Raw genomic sequence first — 23,576 nt, forward strand, 5'->3', positions numbered from 1 at the left:
GTTGTGGAGTTCTTAATCCTGCAACCTTACTCCCTGATTTGCCAACTTCTAGAGAACCTTTATATAATTGTACCTCTTTAGTGTCCATTGCTGATAAACCTTGCAGTGATTTACTGGACACCCCTTTGGACAACCCTGAATTAATATTATTTACATATGGTTCATCCTTTATGAGGGATTGCATGAGCTATAGAATTTGCCACTCTGTGGTCACCTTCCTTACCCTCAAATGTAAGCGCACAAGGAGCAGAACTCACAGCTTTAAAACATGTCTGTATTATGGCAAAGGATAAGAGGGCCACAATTTACACCAACTCCTGTTATGCATTCGGCATATGTTATATCGTCGGCATGCTGTGGCTTCAAAGGGGATTCCTGACATCAGCTGGAAAATGTATTGCTAATGGAAACCTTATTACGAAACTTCTTTCTGCCCTCCAACTCCCCAAAGCCATATCTGTTGTTCATTGCTCTGCACATACATGTGGTACTGACCCTGTCTCCAGGGGAAATGACCGAGCAGATGCCACAGCAAAGCTCGCAGACTTGGAAGGACCTGAACTCATTTTGGCACTCACAATCACTGATGGTTTGGATCTATCCCTTTCCTATACAGACAAGGAAGTGGGACAATGGAAAAAGAAATTTAAAGCCAAGCAAGTTAATAAAGTATGGGTATCATCAGATGGAAAACCCCTGCTCCCTAGAAATTTCTACACCCAAATTTGTCAATCCATTCATAAACATGGTCATTTCGGCACCCAAGGCACTGTAGACTCTGTTAAAAGAGTATGGGTAGGGGGCAGCTGGGTAGCTCAGTGGAGTGAGAGTCAGGCCTAGAGATGGGGAGGTCCTAGGTTCAAACCCGGCCTCAGCCACTTCCCAGCTGTGTGACCCTGGGCAAGTCACTTGACTCCCATTGCCCACCCTTGTCAATCTTCCACCTATGAGACAATACACCAAAGTACAAGGGTTTAAAAAAAAAACCTCTAAAAAAAAAAAAGAGTATGGGTAGCACCTAGAATAACTACAATTGCTTCCAAATTATGTACAGCTTGCCCTACATGTCAGGCCTTCAATCAACATGCTTTTTGTGGCAAAGCCTTTGGTGGACATCCTCTTGCTTACACACCATTTGAGCACTTACAAATTGATTTTATCTCTATGCCAAAAGCTGGACAGTATAAAATTTGCCTGGTCATAGTTGATCAGCTGACCAGGTGGCCTGAAGCCTTTCCTACTGTTCAGGCCACAGTGGCTTTTATTGCCAAAATCCGCCTAAAAGAAATTATTCCTTGTTTTGGACTGCCAGGATGGATTGATTTGGATAGAGGAATCCATTTTTAAAGATTTGGTCTTATCACAAATTTATTTATTTTGGGGGATAACTCCTAAATTTCATATACCTTATCATCCCCAGAGCTCTGGCTAAGTTGAAAGGATGAATAAAGAACTTAAAACTATGATTGGCAAATTGTGCACGGAGACTCATCTAAAATGGCCTGAAATTCTCCCTCTGGCTCTATTTTATCTCAGAGGTGATTTTCACATCTCATCATTTGAGATGCAGACATCCACCTATTCAGGCTCAACCAATTACCCCTACTTATACTTCATTGTCAAGAGGGGATAGAACCATTGCCACTGTTGTGAGGAAGTTTACTCAATTATTATTTAGGAAACCTAGCACCCAGGACTAGAGAATTCTAAATGGAATGGGGAAGCAGGAAGTATGGCTCTCTTTCTGAGACGGACTCCATGGTGATTGGGACAAGTTGTAACTGACCCTCGGAGACCTCAGAGGAAGTGGTGTTTGTACCCTGATTCCCTGGGATCCTGAAGGAAGACTTTCATCTACTTGTGGGAGATTTTTGGTAGAGACTATTAATCCCAACCTGAATTGAAGGTTAACTTGGGCTGGGTTAGCTCCCAGAACCTACCCACCTGAAAGAGTACAGCTAGTGGTCCTGGAAGAGCGGCAACATCGCTGGACTGTGTCAGGACTCTGCTGTGAGGTTACCCACTTCAATCCTGTTATTCTCTGGGCCCTGTCTTGCTTAGGTCTCAGTTCAGTGTAGATAAGTCCCTCCCTTGATCCTGTGGTTTGCCCATAGTCTGGAAGTGTAGAAACCCCTATTCCCATTCTTTAGACCACAGTTCCCTTAATTAAATTTGTGACAAACCCTCTTGTCATTTGCCTGCTGGTTTTCACAGACCCCTTGTCTATGTGGAGCAGGGTAACAGGCCTAACTGTCACTTCTGTCAGTAGACATTTTCCTTAACAGTAAACCCAGTCTCCCTAACTTGTTTGGTCCCCCCTACTATCTATTCCTGTCTCCTACTCACCCTTTCTGAACCCACATATAATATTTAAGTTAACTTCCCTGGTTTTCCCCATAAGACCATGTACATCAAAGAATTGCGAGAGCTCCATGATTCTGGAGCTGTTGTTCAGGCAGGCCCCAAAGACTTCTTGCTTCACTATCTAAACCGAGGTGATAGTGTGTACATAAAGAACTTCAAAAGCTCTCGGTCAACTGAACCTGCTTATGATGGACCAAGTCCTATTCACTACATCAATGGCTATTAAAATTGGGGAGAAGGACTCATGGATTCATTGTAGCCATGTAAAATGAGTGCCTTCTGTTGATACTGAATAATTGACCTGTATTGAAATTGACTATTGAATGTATTTGTGACTTGCTACATCTGTACTTTGTTTTTTTCCCCATTTTGTTATTGTTGTTGTCTCACTGTATTTGAACATATATTACCTCTACTGAATTAACTTGATTTGAATTTGAATTGATTTGCATTTTGGGCTTTTTGTGAAATTTGTGTATTTCCTTAAATATATTATTGCTTTTATAACTCCATTGTTTTACCTCATTTGTACTCACACTGTGGATCATGACTAAGCTAAGAGGAAATGCATCTAAATTCTTGGTCAAGAACCTTTATATTCTACCCCTCCTTAAGTGACATGAATTACAACATACATACCTCTATATTTTTTTCTCTAATTCTCACTAACTAGAGGATATATATATATATATGTATATATATATATACATTTTGAAATTTTAGCACATTTTTAAAGTTACATGTGCAATTTTTGTATTAAAAAGAGTTTTTGATTATTAGATTAGTGTAGGTTTAATCTATCCATTAGTTCTAACTGTAACTGCCTGCCCAAAAGCCTTAGATTATTGAAACTGCCATTGGTATTTTGCTATTATTGGACTTAGTACATATGTCTGATTCGATGAAATGGGATCAACAAAGGAGCACAGATTTCATCAATTCAGTGCCAAAGAAGCAGAGATATCAATATAGTGCCAAAGAAGCGCATACCTAACCTGCATGATACCAAAAGAGCACACAGGTCAAAAAGAGAAACCAATCCTGCTAGGATTGCTAAGAATTCTATGCCAATAAAAAGGACTTGAACCTAGTGTGAGAATCAAGGTTGCAACGCTTAACATATTTTAAGATGCAGGACTCTTTGAACCATACTCCTTGCGAAAATTTATGTCAAGTACCTAGCAACTGGCTATTTGGGCTCCATATTATATCCCTGAGAAGAAATGACAAAAGAAGAAAATTAAACATGACGAGATATCAGACCAATATCAGACCAATATCAGACTAATAAATACAAATCTAGTCTTTTTCCTAACTTTCTTGCTATGATGGTTGACACTGGTCCTGGCTGCTAAGAGGGTAAGTGCATGATATTGGACATGGATTGCTTTAACTGGACATTATTCAAAGACCTAGTATGACTTGTTTTTTCTTATTTAGAATTTTTTTCATATAAAATTTAGGATTGGATGTTTAAAATTTTTCATCCACTACTTATTTGGCTTTTTTGTGCTAAATTTTCTGATGAATTTGATTGGCAGTGATTCATATGCCTCATGACTCAGCCATGTTTTCCCTGTGCTATTTCATTATTTCTTTCTATCCTCCTCAAGGGAGGAATGTGTTTTTATTTCATATGGAGAATTTAGGTTGTTTTAGAAAAGAAGTTTACTGCCTCCTGGAATCCAAATGAAGATGCCCATGGAGACCACATGGAGAACACATGCAGATCCAGGAGCCTAAGAGAACAACCGGATGTGCAAAAATTTTGAACTTTGGGAGGTTTTAAATTCATTTGTCTGTTTTAAAATTCATTTGTTTTGTTAAATTCATCTGTTTTGTTAAAATGAATTTGTTTTATGTATCTATGTTTTGTTGTGAAAAAAGAGGACTGCCCCCTGAATATTTTTGTAAAAGAAGTGCCATTTGATTTCTTTATATTGTAAAAATTATTACCTTTCTCCCCTTGTATTGATGTATATACCCTTTATTTATTGTAATTGTAAATTTATTTACGTTTGTTATGATCCATTGGGGAGATTGGTCTCCCAAAGGATCACAGGGGGGAATGTGTCATTTGGAATTAATGTAAAGCCTTGGAAGACTACATCTCCCAGGGATCCCTACTACAACTTCCCCTGACACCTCCCACTTTCTTTGTGGAGGTGTCAGAAAAAGTATAAAAAGGAAAGTTTGGCACCTTTTCTCCCTCTCAACCCTGGAAACTTTGCTCTCTACCCTGGAGCACTTTCTACCATGAGTCTCTGTTCTCTCTCTTGGCACCTTTTCCCCTTTCTTCCTACCTCCTAGTGTTCCCCAGACCTTCCCTTTTCTAATAAAACCTAGCTATTCAAAACCCTAAAGTTGCTGTCTGATCATTCAAGGGCTCTGGTCTATTTCCCCCACTGGGGCTGGGGACCACTACCTTCCTTTCCCTTCCTCTACCTTCCTCTCTCCTTTCTCCCATTCCATCCTACCTTCCTACCTTCCTCCTTTTACCCCCCACACATCACCATCAATGCAGCCCCCCAGTCACTTGGGATCAGTCAGGAATTAATATGTCCAGTTCAACAAATCAAGGGGTTTGTTTGTTTGTTTGAGATCACCCTGATGCACCATGAAATGATGCAGGGGGTGGGGAGCACAAGAAAAGTGGTACCCTGAGTATAACTACACCCTTCCTCACTTGGAAGATCTATAAATGATGGCCAGTTGGCAAGTTGAGACTAAGGATAATATGCTCTGTGTCATTAAAAATTATACCCTGAAGAAAACTGCAGCACACTGTTAGTGGTTGAATTTGCATCATCTCTTATATTCAGGTCTGTAGGGCCTACCTTCCTCTTCTACACCAAACTAATTTTTCAATAGTCAGAAAAACCTTGTGGAGGAACTACTGCATCTGAGAGGCTATGGGGAACTGTGCCTCTTGGACTTTGTGGATATATAATTGGAGGAAAATGCTTGATTCCCCCTAGGAGTCCACAGAAACCCTTCTGGGACTACAGAGATGGAACAAGGTGCCAAATACAACCCAGTTGCCTCACTGAGGATAAGACAAATTGCATTAGTTTGGTAAGTTTAAAAAAGAGAAAGTGTCCAGTTTAACTCATAAACTATGGATTGGAGTAATCTATTCTCTGGTTTTCTGAGAGCCTTCTACTGAAACTCTGCACAGCTCAGGCCTCAGACACCCTCCTCATCCCTACAAGAAATGGTTCCTAACTATACATGGCATATATAAGCATCCAGAGGTGGCTGCCTGCCAGTTCTCAAGGGTTTGAGATCCCAGGTTCCTCAGTGGGGGTCAAACAAAAGCCAGAAGAATCTAGGAAAGGACAGTCATTGACAGGAAGAGAAACCCCATCCCTGATGTGATCAGTCAGCATCCCTTAAAGTTGCCTGAACCATCTCATATGGAGGTTCCTTATCTTACCAACTCTGGTGGCCCAGCCAGGGACAGTGACACCTGTCTTGGTATATGGGGACCAAGTCAGGCATCAAGAAACAATACTCAAATGGGGGAAAGGACATAACTTGTACAAAAATATTTATAGCTGCTATTTTTATGATGGCAAAGAATTGGAAATTAAGGGGATGTCCATCAATTGGGGAATGGCTGAACAAATTGTGGTATATGATGGTGATGGAATACTATTGTGCTGTAAGGAATGATGAACAGGATGATTGCAGAAAAGAATTGGAAATACCTATATGAATTGATGCAGAGTGAAACAAGCAGAACCAGGAAAACATTGTATACAGTAACAACAACATTGTGGAATGATCAACTATGATAGACTTCGCTATTATCAGCAATACAATGATCCAGGTCAATTCTCAGGGACTTAGGACAAAAGAATGCTTTCCGCTTCCAGAGAAAGAACTGTTAGAGTCTGAATGCAGATGAAAGCATATGATTTTTCAATTATTTATTTGGTTTTATGTTTTGGGGTTTTGGTTTTATAAGATTACTCACTTGCAAAAATGATCAATATGGCAATATGTTTTACATGATAGTATGTGTATAATCCAGATTGAATTGCCTACCAGCACCAGGAGGGGGAAGGGAAGGGAAGGAGGGAGATAAGTTTGATTATATTACTTAGGAAAACTTGTGTGGAAATTTGTTACAATATGTAACTGGTAATAAATAAGTAAATAGTAAAAGAAAAAAAAAAAGAAACACTCATCCCACCCTGGGTGGTGAAATCATACCTCAGCCATGGCAGCATAGTCCTGAGACAACACTCTGTCTGGTATAGCTAGATAAGGTCAAGTCTCAAAAGGAACACTGCCCACAAGGTTTCTGCCCTGACCCAGAAAGATAGCAGCAGCACAGGCCAAGGTGATGCTCTGCCCAGGGGAACAGACAGGCCTGAGAATAGGTAAAATGCTTAGCAGAACACAGGGCAATATTTTTAGCAGTGCTCAAGTCCTGGCACAGGGCAGTGGGCAGACCTAAATAGGAGTTGCACTGGATGCCAATTACATTGACCATTGAACAACATCATATTGGGCCCTGGTATGGGCAGTGGCAAAGGATAGCCTTGTGTTTACTGTGATCTAGAATGAATGTGTTCTAGTAGCAAAATTGCCAGTAGTCCCTGCTCCTTTCCTGCAACAAGGGCAAGATATCTACAACAGCCCCCACAAAAGAAGGGAGACTATCCTAAAGTATTTCCTAAAGGACAAAAATTTAGTATTTCCTCCTCCTACCTAATCCCTTCCTTGAAGGCTCCAAGGATGGGGAGACTGGTGGCCCAGGGAACACTTAAGTGGTTTGTGGTACAAGGCAATTTTTCCTGATCCATGATGATGTCTAGGCAGGAAGTGCTGCTCCTGCTCCTTCTATCAAGAGACTCAATGTGAACTACAGAGATTTGTCATTACCCACTACATGAACCAGATCTTTTAGAAATATAATGAAGTACTTGGAGGGAAGTCAGGGAAAGGTGTGAAAATTAGACATTCTGGTTTTTGTTATCCCATATTCAATCTCTCCTCTAGGGAGTCTTCTATCTTTCTGTCTTAGTTTTTATTTTCTTCCTTCAGTGCTGCCTGCATCAGGGTTCTTTCATCCGAGAGGTCAGAGTTGACCAATAATAGGCCTAAAATAATTTTTTAAGTGATAGAAAGTTTAACAGAAGACCTGAAAGACCTTAATACCAGGGAGGTATGGTAGGAGCAATATTCCAACACATATCCTTGCTTTTTTTTTTAATCTTTCCTTCTGTCTTGGAATTGATACCAAGGCAGAAGGACTGTAAGGATGAGGTAATAGAGTCACCCAGCTAGGAAATGTCTGAGGCCAAATTTGAACCCAGGACCGCCTATCTCTAGGCTTGGCTCTCTATCCACTATGCTACCTAGCTGTCCCTGACATATATCCTTTTTAAATATTCTTCTCCTGCTATGTCTAAATAAATCTGTTTTAGTCTTATGAGAGTTTTACTTCATTCTATCAGGTTCTACTAGCCTGAGTCAGACTTAGACCACAACAACTTTAATTTCCAAATATATTACATCTTTAAGCCAACAGGAAATCACTGGAGCCTCTCAAATAGAGGAGTAGCATGATTAGACCTGACTTTAGTAAACTCATTTTGGCAGCTGTATGAGGAAGAGACTTAAGGCCCCCAAAAGACCAGTTTATAGGTTATTGCAATAGTCTAGGTAAAGAGGTCCTGAACTAGCATGGTGGCCATATGAGCAGAGAGACAGTGAAGAAATGGGGGATACTCTAGAAATAGGAACAACAAGATTTGGCAACAGACTGACTTTTGGAGAGGTAGAGTAGTATAGCGGTAGAGAGCACTGGATCTGGAGTCAGAGGACTTGGATTTAAATCTTGGCTGTACCAAGATGGGCTAGATAATTCAGTTTGCAGGTCTCTGCAACTCTAATAAATCACTGGTTTGGAGTTTTAGGAACAAAGATGACAGGGTACTTTGGGGCCTGCTGAATCTGATATGCCTGCAAAATATCTAGTTTGTCACATCTAATAAGCCATTGGAAACGTACCACTTGAGCTTAACAAAGAAATATGGTTGATGGAGGATTGGAGTTTCAGAGAGATATTAGGAATCTGGAAATTATCTCCATAATGATGAAATAATTAAATTGAGGTCACCAAGTGAGTATAGTGAAAGAAGAGCAGGGTGCCCAAACCTCACCTTGGATCCACTCACAGCTGGGGGTATGAAATGGGTGATGATCCAGCAAAGGAAACTGTATAGAGAATTACCAGAAGAGCAGGCTTGTTTTCAAAGAGGACTACACTGAAGCCTTTGTGTGAATCACAACAAAATGTGGCAAATGGAAGTGCCAGTTTATCTTACTTTCTCCTGTGGAATCTGTATGCAGGCCAGGAAGCAACAGTTAGAATTAGATGACAAGAAAATAATTGGTCTAAAGTTCAAAAGGAAGCATAACAAGACTGTATAACCAAGGAAGCATGACAAGACTGTATAACCTTATTTATTTAACTTATATTCAGAGGACATTATGAAAAAGGCCAGACTGGACAAATCAAAAGTTAGAATTAAGGTTTCTGGAAGAAATATCAACATCTCAGTTATTCAGATGATACCACTCTGATGGCAGAAAGTGAAAAAGAATTATGAAGCTTCTTAATGAGGGTAAAAAGAGGAGAGTATAAAAATTGGCTTGAAGTTTAACATCAAAGAAACTAAGATTTTGGCAATTGGTTCCTTCTCTTCCCAGCAAAAAGAGGAAGAAGAAATGAAAGGAATGCCAGATTCTTTTTCTTGGGCTCAAAGATCACTCCAGATTGTGATTGCAGCCATGAAATTAAAATATGTTTATTCCTTGGGGGAAAAAAAGCTATGGCAAATCTAGACAACCTACTAAAAAGCAGAGTCACAACTTTGCAAAGATCTGTATAGTCAAAGATTTGATTTTTCCAGTAGCAATATATGGCCATGAGAGTTGGGAAAAGGAAACATAAAAGTTAAGGAAAAGCGTAAGGAAAGCTGAGTATTGCAGAACTGACACTTTCAAATTGTGGTGCTGGAGAAGACCTTTGAGAGTCCCTTGGACACTAAGGAAATAAAATCAGTCAATACTTAAATTAATTCAGACTATTGATTGGGAGGCCAAGTACTGAAGCTGAGATTTAAATACTTTGGCCACATAATAAGAAAACCAAATGAACTGGAAAAGAGCTTGATGTTGGGAAAGATTGAAGGCAAAAGGGAGGAACAGAATGACAGAAGATGAGATGGCTAGTGTCAAGAAAACAATGGACATGAACTTGGACAGACTTTGGGAAATAGTGGAGAAAGAAGGACCTGGTATGCTATGGTCCACAGGGTCAGGAAGAGTTGGACAGGATTAAACAAATTAACAATATAGGTAGGAGAACTTCTGGCTTAAAATGGTGGCAGAGTAGAAGCAGCTGCTTAACCTCTCCTAACCCACACAGATAGGACTCCTTAAGAGGACATAAAAACAAATCCAGATGAATGAAGGGACCCCACAACAGGGAGCAGCATTGAAGGTACATGGGATCAGGGCATTTCCATGCTATGAGGGGGTGAAATAACTCTACTAAAATGTGAGCTGAGCAACCCCCTCCCTCCCACACCACCTACAGTGCCAAAGCCAGCCCACAAGAGTTAGAGCAAGTTTGGGACATTCATTAAGTTCTTGGCAGCTACCTGGGATCACCAGGGCCTGCTCCTGAGAGCAGCAAGACTTAAGACCCCAAGAGGCTAAAGAATGCACGGACTTTGAACACAGACCTTGAGAGCAGGCATGGACCTTGGGTGGGGACCCAGTGTAGAGGGGTGCATAACTGTGGAAGCAGCATCCTGAGACTGTTAAAGGAGTTTCTGACAGAGGAGCAAGCAAGGGGACCACCAGGTGGCTTGACCCTGAGAACAACTAGACTTGAGACCTCAGGAGCCTAAAGAGTGAAGACTGACCCTGGGCATGAGGATAAAGCTGAGAGGGTGCACGGTGCTGTGACCCAGACGAAACCTGCTCCACAGCTCAATAGGATAGGCAGAGAGCCTGTCTGCCTCACCCAGACTTCTGACTGAGAAAGAAATAATAATAACGGCAAGCCCCACACAAGAACCTCAAAAGAGAAAGGTCAAGAAGAAATCTTTAACACTTGACAACTTTTACACAGAAAAAATCCAGACAACAGAGCAAACAGCAGAAGAGAACAAACAATCACATCCAAACCTTCCCAAAAAAATGAAAATTGGTCACAAGTTCTTGAAGTGTTCAAATCTGAGATCATGAGAAAGATGGAAAAGATTTGGCGAGAGAAGGGGGAAATAGCTCAAAAGGAAATTAACAGGTTAAAAGACAGAAACTCCCAATTGGAGAAAGATGCCCCAAAATAAAAAGAATTGATAAGCAAATTGGAGACCAAAATTAAACAGCTGGAAAATAGGATAGAACAAATTGAAAAGGAAAATCAAAAGATTATAGCAGAAAACCAGTCTCTAAAGACAAGAATTGGGCAAGTAGAAGCCAATGATCTCTCAAGACAGCAAGAACAAATAAAGCAAAGTCAAAAGACTGATAAAACAGAAGGAAACATGAAATATCTCACTGAGAAATTGACAGATCAAGAAAACGGGTCTAGAAGAGACAATTTGAGAATCATCGGGCTTCCTGAAAAAGCAGAAATTAATAGAAATTTGGACTCCATACTACAAGAAATTATCCAACAAACTGCCCTGAAGTTCTTCAACAAGAAGGCAATATAGACATTGAAAGGATCCATAGATCACCCTCTACACTAGACACTGAAAAGACAATCCCCAGGAATATAATAGCCAAATTCAAGTGCTTCCAAGTAAAAGAAAAATTTTACAAGAAGCCAGAAAGAGACAATTCAGATATCAAGGGGCACCAATCAGGATCACATAGAATCTGGTAGCCTCCACACTACAAGACCGCAAGGCTTGGAATATGATATTCAGAAAGGCAAGAGAACTGGGTCTACAATCAAGGATCATCTACCCATCAAAACTGACTATATACTTCCAGGGGAAAGTATGGGCATTGAAGATTTCAAAGTATTTGCACAGAAAAACCAGGACTAAATGGAAAGTTTGATATCCAACCACAAAAAACAAGAGAAACGTGGAAAGGTAAATAAGAAACAGAGGGGAAAGAAAGAAAACTCTTATTTTTAAATTTGCCTCTTTAAGGGCTTCAATAAGATCAAATTATTTGTATTCCTATATGGAGAAATGTTATGTGTAATTTTCAAAAAGTGTATTCACTATTATAGTAATTAGAAGAATTATTCATAGGGAGAGGTTGGAGTACTAAATGGTCTAGGATGATACGGTGGGGGGGTGGGGGGAACGACAAGAGGGAGAGGGAAACAGTAGATGGCACCAAGAGAAAGTTGAATGAATAAAAAAAATAGGATATTCTATACCACCCAAAGAGGGTATGGGAAGGGGAGAGGATGAATACTATTATAAGAAGGAGAGGAAGAGAGCATTAAGAGGTAATATTTAAACCTTACTCTCAGCGGAATTAATCCTGAGAGGGAAGAGTAGCTATATCCATTGGGATATAGAATTCTATCTAACCCTACTGAGAAAGTCAGAAGGGGAGTGGTGAGATCAAAAAAGGGAGGGGAGGAGAGGGGGGAGGGAATTCATTAGGCCTTAAAAATTAAAAAGAGGGGAATAATAAGAGAGGGAGTGGAAGGGAAGTAAATCAAGGGAGGGGACTGGCTTAAAACAATATAGGTAGGAGAAGAGCAGAGAGGAGGAATCCAGCAAGAGGGGTTGGTCAACAATGTCAAATTCTGTAGACAGGTCAAGGATGAGAATTAATAAAGAAATAATTAATAATAGTAATGAGATTTGGTAATTAAGAGATCATTGATAATTTTGGAGGCTAGTTTTAATTAAGTCATAAGGTTGGAAGTCAAATTGCAAGAGGATCGTTTAATTATATATTCCTTCATTTTAAAATAAAACTTTTATATCCAAAGCTTTGTAAGCCTGATAATTTGCAAAGGGAACCAGCAGTATCTACTCATGAAAAATACCAGACACTGATATTCTCAAATTCTATCCAGGTGAGGGCAATATGCCAGAGAAGTGAGATATACTCAGAAGTTACACAGTAAGTGCAGTATTAACCTATAATTTCAAGAAAAGTTGTTGAGCTTTACCATGCAAGTATCAGCAATTCCATCTTCTTCACCTGCACAAAATGAAGTCACAGCAACTCGTCCTCCATAACTTTCTTCACTATTACAGGCCTCCCAGGGAATGTAATGTAGTTCAGCTTCTAGTAAATTATTTGAAGCATCACCTATAATAAAAGTCCATAAACTATTTTGGAAATAATGTATTCCACCAAATAATCAGACAAATATTTTGTCATTTAGCAGATTTCATCAAACATGAGAAGACCTAAAGTTAGATTCAATCCTAACTTACATTTATGTGGTATAGATTATGGAATTAATTTATATGACAAAAAGTCATATGAGTCGATAAATTTCTCAAAAGAATTTTAATCCACCCACCCACCTTCCAACTCTACTTCTTTACCCCAAAATGGAGGACAATGAGCCACAGAATGTCTAGGAAGAGAAAGGACACCACTCCAAGTATCACTGAAGGACAAATTAATACTATATGAGGCAGCTACGTGGTACAGTGAATAGAGCACTGGGCCTGGAGTCAGGAAGATCTGAATTCAAATTCTGATTCAGATACTTACTAGCTTTAAAACCCTAAATAAGTCATTTCACTTCTACTTGCCTCCATTTCTTAAAATATAGAAGGGATAATAATAGCACTTACCTTGCAGGGTTGTTGTGATGATCAAATGAGATATTTGTCTAAGTGCTTAGTACCTGGCATGTTATAGGCATTAAATAAATTATGATTTCCTTCCCTTCCCCCCCCTCCTATTATTCTATCCTGACCAAGTCGATATTGCCAAAAGAATCTACAGGAGAAGCAACTCATACCTGACAAGCACTTGCTCCAGATAACTTGGCAAATTAAGTTTCCTCTTCTGCATTATAGGAACAAAGCCGCACTGACATCTTTATGAGTTTAGCCCTTACTGTAAATCTGCTTTGGCAAAGTAAGCTTTACAATAGACCAGTGATGGGCCAGATGTGGCCCTCTCAAATGTTCTATCCTGTGGCGGGACATTATTCCTGATCTGACGAATATAAGGAGTAGGATACAATACAATGAAACTTAGAAAGAGTTGCCTTAGAAACAGACAGACAGAGGAGCATTTCCTTTCTTTGGTCCCCTCTGTAAAAAGTTTGCCCATCACTACAATAGATCATTAGTAACTAGGAGAGGAGGGAATGCTGATTTAGAGAAAAAAAGGCCTTTAGGTCAGTGGTGGTGCATGTAAAGCACTCTCTGTGGGCATATAGTCATCCTCCCCTGCCCCAGAGGGTATTACTAGAAAGGCAGAGGGACTTGGGTGGAGCTTCTCCCCTCACCCTCTCCACGGTGCCTCATGACATTTTTTCACATCACCCTCTCCTCTGCCCAGCAGCCAGTGGGAGCACACAGGGGTAAGGTGGACAGCTCACAGGCGGCAGAACTGGAGGGGAGTAGAGCGCTTGGGCATTTCTTTCCCACTCTCTACACTTCATCTGCCCCTCTTCCCAATAGCCCAATGGGAGTGCTTCCTCCCTTCCCTGGGGGGCATGGGGGCATGGCCCTCTGTCTAAAAGGTTCGCCATCACTCTTCTAGGTGGTAGGAACTTAATAGGTCCTCAGGAGAGGTAAACCAAAAAAATGGTTGCTGTCTGGGAATAGAAATCCAGATAAAGGACATCTCAATACAATTCCTGTCCTGTATTAGAAATTCCAGGATGGCAGTCCTTAAAGATTTGGCTAGAGGGGGCAGCTGGGTAGCTCAGTGGATTGATAGCCAGGCCTAGAGACGGGAGGTCCTGGGTTCAAATCTGGCCTCAGACACTTCCTAGCTATGTGACCCTGGGCAAGTCATTTAATCCCCAATGCCTAGCCCTTACCATTCTTCTGCCTTGGAGCCAATACGCAGTATTGACTCCAAGACGGAAGGTGAGGGTTTAAAAAAAAAAAAAGATTTGGTTGGGTTACCTACAATCAGGGGAAGAGGGGTGCATTACAAAGACATGTTAGAGCCCATTTTAATTATATTATATTATATTATGTTATGTTATGTTATGTTATGTTATATATAACAGAGACCAACTCTGTTATATGCTCAAATGGACACAATATATAGCAAACTAAAAAGCGATCCAGGCCTTTAGAGCTCATCTGCTGACCCCATCACTTCTGTGTGTCTAAATGGTAAAAAAAAAATAACGCCTAACATTAAGGACCTTTTAAGGTATTTGTCAAAAATTATATCACTATTTCTGATCAAAGAGAGGAACTTTTTAAGTTCCTCAGGAGAACCACAAAAACATGGGAATTTCCAACTATGGATTTATAATAGCAATTATTTGGATTGAAAACATTATAGCTCCATTGAACTAGATTTTACTATTTTTTATTGTGGTTGGGGAATGGAGGGTTAAAGTTATATTTGCAAGGTCATTTGGAGCACCATTATTTTTTCCCCTCACAATTGTTTGTATTCCTTTTGTACATTTCCATGAATAGTTTGTAATAGTCTTTTTTTACATCTTTTCATTATCAAGGCATGGACTTTAATGCCTGGGCATTATAAGTGTCCTCCTTTGGTCTCTCTCAAGAAGAAGCTCCAACCAGATTAAGTTAAGAAAATTTCTACTAGATCCAACAATAATCATGAGGTCTTGACCTTCTCTCCACCTCCCACCACCACTACCATTACCCCTATCCCTACCCCTAAGGAGGCTGGGGACAAGAGCAAAGGGGTATTTTATATGGCCTGGCCACTGAAACTAGTGGTGGCCAACCAACCTCAGAATTTCAGAGTTGTCTTCCATAGAGTGTAAGGATATGAAGCAGATCAAGTCCCAGAAGCTTTTTCTTGATCCACTATTCAGTCTGGTCTGAGGGAGAAAACTGGAGAAGGAGTCTTCTAGGGTGAAGAGATTGATATCTCTATGGGTTCCCCTGATTCTTAGTAATCTTTGGCTACAAAAATTGCAAGAGTTGGAGAAGCCTGAAGACAACAGAATACCTGCCATGATGGAGCCCTTCCTCTAAAAGGCTACCAGAGACACAGGGTCCAGGTTGGCTTTTACTCCTGTGTCATGACAGACACCATTGAGATCATGTCCACAGTTGTTTCCAGGCCTGCTAGCCTGTGGGACTCACATACCAAGCTGGAAGGCCAGGGCCTTGAGGGACCCACAGACCAGGGGTGGGTCAGGGTCCTGAAGGTCCAAAAATAAAGACAAGGGGCTACACCACAGGCAGGCCAGTCTCCAGCCCAGAAGGGCCCAAAGGCAACTTGAGGGCATCTGTATAATAATAGCAATTTTTCAACAAATTAGAAAAATAATCAATTTGAAAGCTGGTGGTAGTAATCTTTCAGAACTAAATTAGTAATTTAGAATTAAGGCATACTACATATCAATAAAATTGCACCAATATTTACCTTCTTCTGATGTTCTGCCCCAGCCACTTACGAAGCACCTTGTGCTGACATTCCAGCTTAATAACTCTTTAAAAAATGGTAGGCAGATAGGTTGAATATAGTCACTATAACTCACCACTCTTGTTAAATAAAAAAGTGCAATATCATTTGCATATGTATCCGGGTTGAACTCTGGATGGATAATGATTGTTTTAATTTGTATTTTCTTAGTGTTCTGATGTTGTTTTGAAAGACTGTTAATTCCAATTACAGCTCTCCAATTTTTTGGCCCACTGGAATAAAGCAAATGCTTTTATTACAAAATTCCTTATTTAAGTAATTATATTTTTAAGTTATCATTAATTTTTTCATTTCTAATGTTAGATTACACAATATAACTTTTTAATTTTAAAAACTGCTTTTCCTTTCAAGCCAAAGATGAAAAATTTAAAAAATACATTTCAAAATTCTCTTCAATTCTACAAATATTTACTAACCAACCTAACCATACTAACATATGCCTGGTGATATGTGTGAGGCATGTGAGATATAAGAACAAAACAAGAAATGGTCTCTGAGTTAAGTAATATTATTTCACCAAGAGATAAGACACAAACAAAAGTCAAAACATGAGAAGTTCACAGGAAAGGTTCTGGGAACTTATAGGAAGAATCAGATGGTGACACCTGAACTGTGCCTGAAAGGAGGGGAAAGGTTTTAATGGGTGAAGATGTAGGCAAGTTCATTCTAGACATGGAAGAGTAAACTGAGTGAGTTGTATATACAGAAAGAGGGTGGGATATGATAAAGATTATGAAGAGTTAGCCTAATTTGGCTAGAATATACTGAGGTGAAGAGGATTAAGTGTAAAGCAATGCTAAGAAAGTTAAATTGACTGCCATGCTAAAATATTTCTACAAGTGATAGTCAGTTTAAGATGAAGCAGGAAGAATGCTTTGGATAGAAGAGAAAATGGAAGAATGCATTACAAGACTAGTGTGGTGGTAGAGAAAGTAGAAAACTGGGAGCAGATTTCAGGGACAGAATCTCAGGTTTCTGTGAATTAGACTTTACCTTGTGAAAGGGAGAGAGAATTTTAGATTATTAAGGTTTTAAGCCTGAATGTCTGGGAAAGATGGTGACTCCATCAACAGAAACAGAGAAGTTAGCTAGAGGAGCAGAGTCAGATGAAATCCAGTTCAAGAACCAGAATGCTCTCCAGCTGGGTTACCCCTAGGCAAAATTGTAAATTAGATAAAATAATCTTCAGTGCTTCCTTGTCTCTTTTTCCATTTACTTGCTGGTGTCCAGTGTATCCTGGCCTCTGTCAGGGAGGTGAGAGCTGATAATTTCACATTTAATGGATTAGTTTGTCTTTCCCATTTTGTTGTTGTTGTTTTACTCTTTAAAGAGGTCTGTGGGGAAAAGGCACTGCTGTACAAAATAAGGGTAGTATTTTGGATGTTAGGAGGAGAAAGACTTCCTCAGGCTCTTTAAATCACTTGAAGTTAGTCATTTGTTTAAGGATAGAGGGTTTCTATGAACAATGGTTAAAGCAATGAAATATTTAAAGGGCAAATAACAAACAAATCTACTATGTACAAGGTACACATGGTGACACTAAATTCTGGGAAGTCCAGGAGAGTATAATATGTTATCAACACAACTCTTTATAAAGTTTCATCTCTTTGCTCTTTCTTATGATGACCTCTTACTTTACCATTATCTTTTCTTCCCTCCCCTTGCTTTAATTAGCAAAAATATATAAATGAAATATTTTAATGTATTGCATTTATTGAAAAATGTTTTATGTGCCCTCTTAGATGAATTTGAGTTTCCATATTTTTCCTAGTCCTTAAAAAAAATCCCTCAAAACCCAAACTCCCTTCCTGAATGAAGGGACTTGTGTGTGACCCCAAACTGATCTTTTTTTCTCTGTCAAGCATTCTTGAAAGTAAAAGTTTTACTATCTCTGCTCCAAATAAACTCTTTTCTTAAAGAAAAGGTTAGAGACAAGTGTCAAGTAGGAAGATAAAAAATTTTAAATGATGGGTTTCTACCAGGATTTTTTGTAGGCAATATTTGAAATGAATATTAAAAAAAAATCACACATTCTCTTCAAATTGTAGCAAAAGTTGCTAGATTTAGTTTGGCTTCAACAGTTATTTAAGGATATCCCTTAAAAGAAAAGGATAGAGGGCTGGATGGAATGTTCTACATTAATCTAAATTCTTAATTAAAATATGCAGTACTATATACATACCTGTATTCTTTAAGGCAGTGTGCGGCTGTGAGGATCCAGTTTTCACTTATTAAAGATCCCCCACATAAATGTGTATATTTAGGAAAAATCATAGCCTGTAGGCTTACCATCCAAGGCCACCCTCCGAGCTCAGCCTTCTGGCCACCTACAATTCGAGATCCTGACATCATATTCACTAATGGTACTCTTCCACAATCTAGAAACAGAAATAATGCATTATTTTGCACTGGTCGGTGATATGAAGGATCAATCATCTTGCTACTCCAAAAGCCTTTTTGGAGAGTGAGCCGGAAGAATGGACTGGACCCTCCTGAGAATTCCGGGTTTTAAAGGTTTTTACTCATCTTCCTAGGTGGTTTGAACTGGACTGTGTAAGATTTTAACACGATTTTCAAATTTCTGATTGGATGAGGCTGAGGGGACAGAGAAAAAAGCAGGGTAAATCTTTTTTTTTTAATTTTCCTAATTGCATGTAATAATAATTTTCAACATACATTTTCCAAAAGTATAAGATCCAAATTGTCATTTTACCTGCCTCCTTTCCCTTCCCAGTAAGCAATTTGATCTGGGTTATACATGCATTATCATGCAAAACATTTCCATATTGGCCAATTCCATCCCCTTTAAACCAGAGACTCCATTACTGGGCTTATACTCCAAGTAAACTATCATTTTATATATCATATTATGTACACCCAAATATTTATAAAAAGATTTTCTTCTCCTTGTCTTGTAGGCATGTTTCCACATGTAGTCAGAAATTGTAATGAGCATGTTTTGGCTGTGCAGCTCATATGGTATACTCTCTGGACGTTCCCTATTTCCAGTTTGTGACTAGAATTCGCCATGGAGCACAAGCTGATATTGACATTGCCAATTTTATTTTATTAATAATTCAATAATTCTTTCACTAGGCAGAGACCCTGTAAAATGGAGTTCAGGGTTTTTCTGCTTCAGAAAGGAGCCTGCAATGTTTGATCACAGGAATGGACTCACAAAGATTAGAGTATGGCACAGGTCTTTGGGGCTAAGTCTTTTTTCCTTAGTTCTTGATCTGGAAATAGATGTCAGAGAAGAGGGAAATGTCTTCAGTGGAAGACAGAACCTCAAACTAAACCTAGGAGGCTGAGATAGCTATGGTTTAATGTTTATGTTAATATGTTTTATGTCCTTACTATTTATTTTTGTGGGATAGCTTCCCATTACTGCCATATTTTGTTATGGAAATCACACTGTGATTTTTAGTTATTTCCTTGATGTGTCCTCAAAACCACCAATTTGTAAATAGATTAATATAACATATATTTATCCAAAACTTTCAAAAGGTAAATTGGTACACCATGGGTTTAAGGGATAAAGTTTTGAAATAATTTTAAAGTAATTATAAGAAATAAAACAGTGGGGAAGAGGATGAGGGGAGAAAGAAAATTTGGAACTGAAAATAAAATTGAATAATAAGAAAAAATAATTTTTAAAAATTTTGAAAGGAACAGTTTAAGCAAAACCTGGGATGACTTGTATGAACCAGTACAAGCTAAAGTGATCAGAACTGTAGGGCTAGGTGGCTCAGTGGATTGAAAGCCAGGCCTAGAGAAGGGAGGTGCTGGGTTCAAATGTGATCTCAAACACTTCCTAACTATGTGACTCCCCATTGCCCAGCCCTTACCACTCTTCTGCCTTGGAACCAAAATACAGTATTGATTCTAAGATGTAAAGTAAGGGTTTTAAAAAACATGAATTGTAAAAGACTTAAGAACTCCTAACATCCTAATGATCAACTATAATTCCAGAGGATTGCTCTTGAAAATGCATAGTGAGATGATGAGCTAAATATGAATATATATATATGAAGAAATTAGACATATTTTATTTTTTTTTTGGACTATGGTATATTTTATTTTTTAAATCATTTATTAATATTCATTTTTAACATGGTTACATGATTCAAGCTCCTACTTTCCCCTTCACCCTCCGCTGTCCTCCCACCCATAACCGAAGGACATTTCCACTGGTTTTAACATGTGTCCTTGTTCAAGACCTATTTCCATACTGTTGTTAGTTGCATTGGTGTGGTAGTTTTGAGTCTACATCCCCAATCATGTCCGCCTCAACCCATGCTTTCAAGCAGTTGTTTTTCTTATGTTTCCTCTCCTGCAGTTCTTCCTCTGAATGTGTGTAGTGTTCTTTACCATAAATCCCTCGGAGCTGTCTTGGGTCATTGCTTTCTGCTGGTATAGAAGTCCATTACATTCGATTTTACCATAGTATATCAGTCTCTGTGTACAGTGTTCTTCTGGCTCTGCTCCTTTCACTCTGCATCAGTTCCTGGAGGTCTTTCCAGTTCACATGGAACTCCTCCAGTTTATTATTCCTTTGAGCACAATAGTATTCCATCGCCAGCCTATACAACAGTTTGTTCAGCCATTCCCCAATTGAAGGACATACCCTCCTCCTTTTATAAATATTTTCGTACAAGTCTGTTTATCTATGATCTCTTTGGGGTACAAACCCAACAATGGTATGGCTGGATCAAAGGGCAGGCATTCTTTTATAGCCCTTTGGGCATAGTTCCATATGGCCAGCAAGAATGGTTGGATCAGTTCACAACTCCACCAGCAATGCATTAATGTCCCAGTTTTGCCACATCCCCTCCAACATTCATTACTCTCCCCTTCTTTCATTTTAGCCAATCTGCTAGGTGTGAGGTGATACCTCAGAGTTGTTTTGATTTGTATTTCTCTAATTATTAGAGATTTGGAACACTTTCTCATGTGCTTATTGATACTTTTGATTTCTCTACCTGAAAATTGCCTATTCATGTCTCTTGCCCACTTATCAATTGGGGAATGGCTTGATTTTTTATATAATTGCTTTAACTCCTTGTATATTTGAGTAATTAGACCCTTGTCAGAGTTTTTCGTTATAAAGATTTTTTCCCAATTTGTTGTTTCCCTTCTGATTTTGACTACATTGTTTTTGTTTGTACAAAAACTTTTTAGTTTAATATAATCAAAACCATTTAATTTACATTTTGTAATTTTCTCTAACTCTTGCTTGGTTTTAAAGTCTTTCCTTTCCCACAGATCTGACAAATAAACTATTCTGTGTTCACTTAACTTGTTTATAGTTTCCCTCTTTATATTCAAGTCATTCACCCATTCTGAATTTATCTTGGTGTAGGGTGTGAGATGTTGATCTAGACCTAATCTCTCCCATGTTGTTTTCCAAATTTCCCAGCAGTTTTTGTCAAATAGTGGATTTATGTCCCAAAAGTTGGGCTCTTTGGGTTTATCATACATTGTCTTGCTGATGTCATTTATCCCAAGTCTATTCCATTGATCCTCCTCTCTGTCTCTTAGCCAGTACCATATTGTTTTGATGACTGCTGCTTTATAGTATAGTTTAATATCTGGTACTGCTAGGCCCCCTTCCTTCACATTTTTTCCCATTATTTCCCTTGATATTCTTGATCTTTTGTTATTCCAGATGAAGTTTGTTATAGTTTTTCCTAATTCAGTAAAGAAGTTTTTTGGTAGTTTGATAGGTATGGCGCTAAATAGATAAATTAATTTGGGTAGAATGGTCATTTTTATTATGTTAGCTTGTCCTACCCATGAACAATTAATGGTTTTCCAATTGTTGAGATCCAGTTTTGTTTGGAAAGTGTTTTGTAGTTGTTTTCGTATAATTGCCATGTTTGTTTTGGTAGATAGATTCCCAAGTATTTTATATTGTCTAGGGTGATTTTAAATGGTGCTTCTCTTTCTACCTCTTGCTGCTCTAATGTGTTGGAAATATATAGAAATGCTGATGATTTATGTGCATTTATTTTGTATCCTGCAACTTTGCTAAAGTTGTTGATTATTTCTACCAGCTTCTTAGCTGATTCTCTAGGATTTTTTAAGTAGATCATCATATCATCTGCAAAGAGTGATAGCTTAGTCTCCTATATAGATACCTTCAATTTCCTTTTCTTCTCTAATTGCTACTGCTAGTGTTTCTAGTACTATGTTGAATAATAGAGGTGATAATGGGCATCCTTGTTTCACTCCTGATCTTATTGGGAAGGCTTCTAATTTATCCCCATTGCATATGATGTTTGTTGATGGTTTTAGGTATATACTGTTTATTGTTTTTAGGAAAGGTCCTTCTATTCCTATACTTTTCAATGTTTTCAATAGGAATGGATGCTGTATTTTGTCAAAGGCTTTTTCAGCATCTATTGAGATAATCATGTGATTTTTGTTTGTTAGACTGTTGATATGGTCAATTATGTGGATGGTTTTCCTAATGTTGAACCATCCTTGCATTCCTGGTATAAATCCCACCTGATCATGGTGGATGACCTTCTTAATTACTTGTTGGAGTCTCTTTGCAAGTGTTCTATTTAAGATTTTTGCATCTATGTTCATTAGGGAGATTGGTCTATAGTTTTCTTTCTCTGTTTTTGGTCTACCTGGCTTTGGAATCAGTACCATATTTGTGTCATAAAAGGAATTTTGTAGGACTCCTTCTTTGCTTATCATATCAAATAATTTGTATAGTATTGGGATTAGTTGCTCTTTGAATGTCTGATAGAATTCACTTGTGAATCCATCAGGTCCTGGTGATTTTTTCTTAGGGAGTTCTTTGATGGCTTGTTCAATTTCTATTTCTGATATGGGATTATTTAGGTTTTCTATTTCTTCCGCTGTTAATGTAGGCAATTTATATTTTTGTAAATATTCATCCATATCTCCTAAATTGTTATATTTGTTGCCATATAACTGGGCAAAATAGTTTTTAATGATTGCCTTAATTTCCCCTTCATTAGAGGTGAGGTCTCCCTTTTCATCTTTAATACTGTCAATTTGGTTTTCTTCTTTCCTTTTTCTTATTAGATTTACCAGTACTTTGTCAATTTTATCTGTTTTTTCAAAATACCAGCTTCTAGTCTTATTTATTAATTCAATAGTTCTTTTACTTTCCATTTTATTAATTTCTCCTTTGATTTTTAGTATTTCTAATTGTTTTCATCTGAGGATTTTTAATTTGTTCATTTTCTAGTTTTTTAAGTTGCATGCCCAATTCATTAACCTCTGCCCTCCCTAATTTGTTAATATATGCACTCAAGGATATAAATATCCCCCTGAGTACTGCCTTGGCTGCATCCCACAGAGTTTGGTAGGATGTCTCATCATTGTCATTCTCTTCAATGAAATTGTTGATTGTTTCTATGATTTCTTCTTTGACAAATTGGTTTTGGAGAATCATATTGTTTAATTTCCAATTGGTTTTTGATTTGCCTGTCCAGGTGCCCTTACTAATTATTATTTTTATTGCATTATGATCTGAGAAGGTTACATTTATTATATCTGCTCTTTTGCATTTGTTTGCAATGATTCTATGCCCTATTACATGG

The 23,576-nt window shown here is 38.5% G+C and overlaps 1 protein-coding gene across 1 annotated transcript in view; it reads right to left on the reverse strand.

The window, feature by feature from the left end:
* Nucleotides 1-23,576, reverse strand: part of LOC123250242 (transmembrane protease serine 12-like) — an 81,045-nt gene that overhangs the window by 43,207 nt on the left and 14,262 nt on the right. The window contains exons 2-4 of the mRNA XM_044679258.1: nt 18,176-18,371; nt 15,934-16,205; nt 12,545-12,687 (exon numbers count right to left, since the gene is read on the reverse strand). Of these exons, the coding sequence (XP_044535193.1) occupies nt 12,545-12,687; nt 15,934-16,205; nt 18,176-18,371 (611 nt within the window). The remainder of the gene's footprint in view (nt 1-12,544; nt 12,688-15,933; nt 16,206-18,175; nt 18,372-23,576) is intronic.

This window comes from Gracilinanus agilis, chromosome 5, assembly GCF_016433145.1.
Source record: "Gracilinanus agilis isolate LMUSP501 chromosome 5, AgileGrace, whole genome shotgun sequence".
Lineage (NCBI taxonomy): Eukaryota > Metazoa > Chordata > Mammalia > Didelphimorphia > Didelphidae > Gracilinanus > Gracilinanus agilis.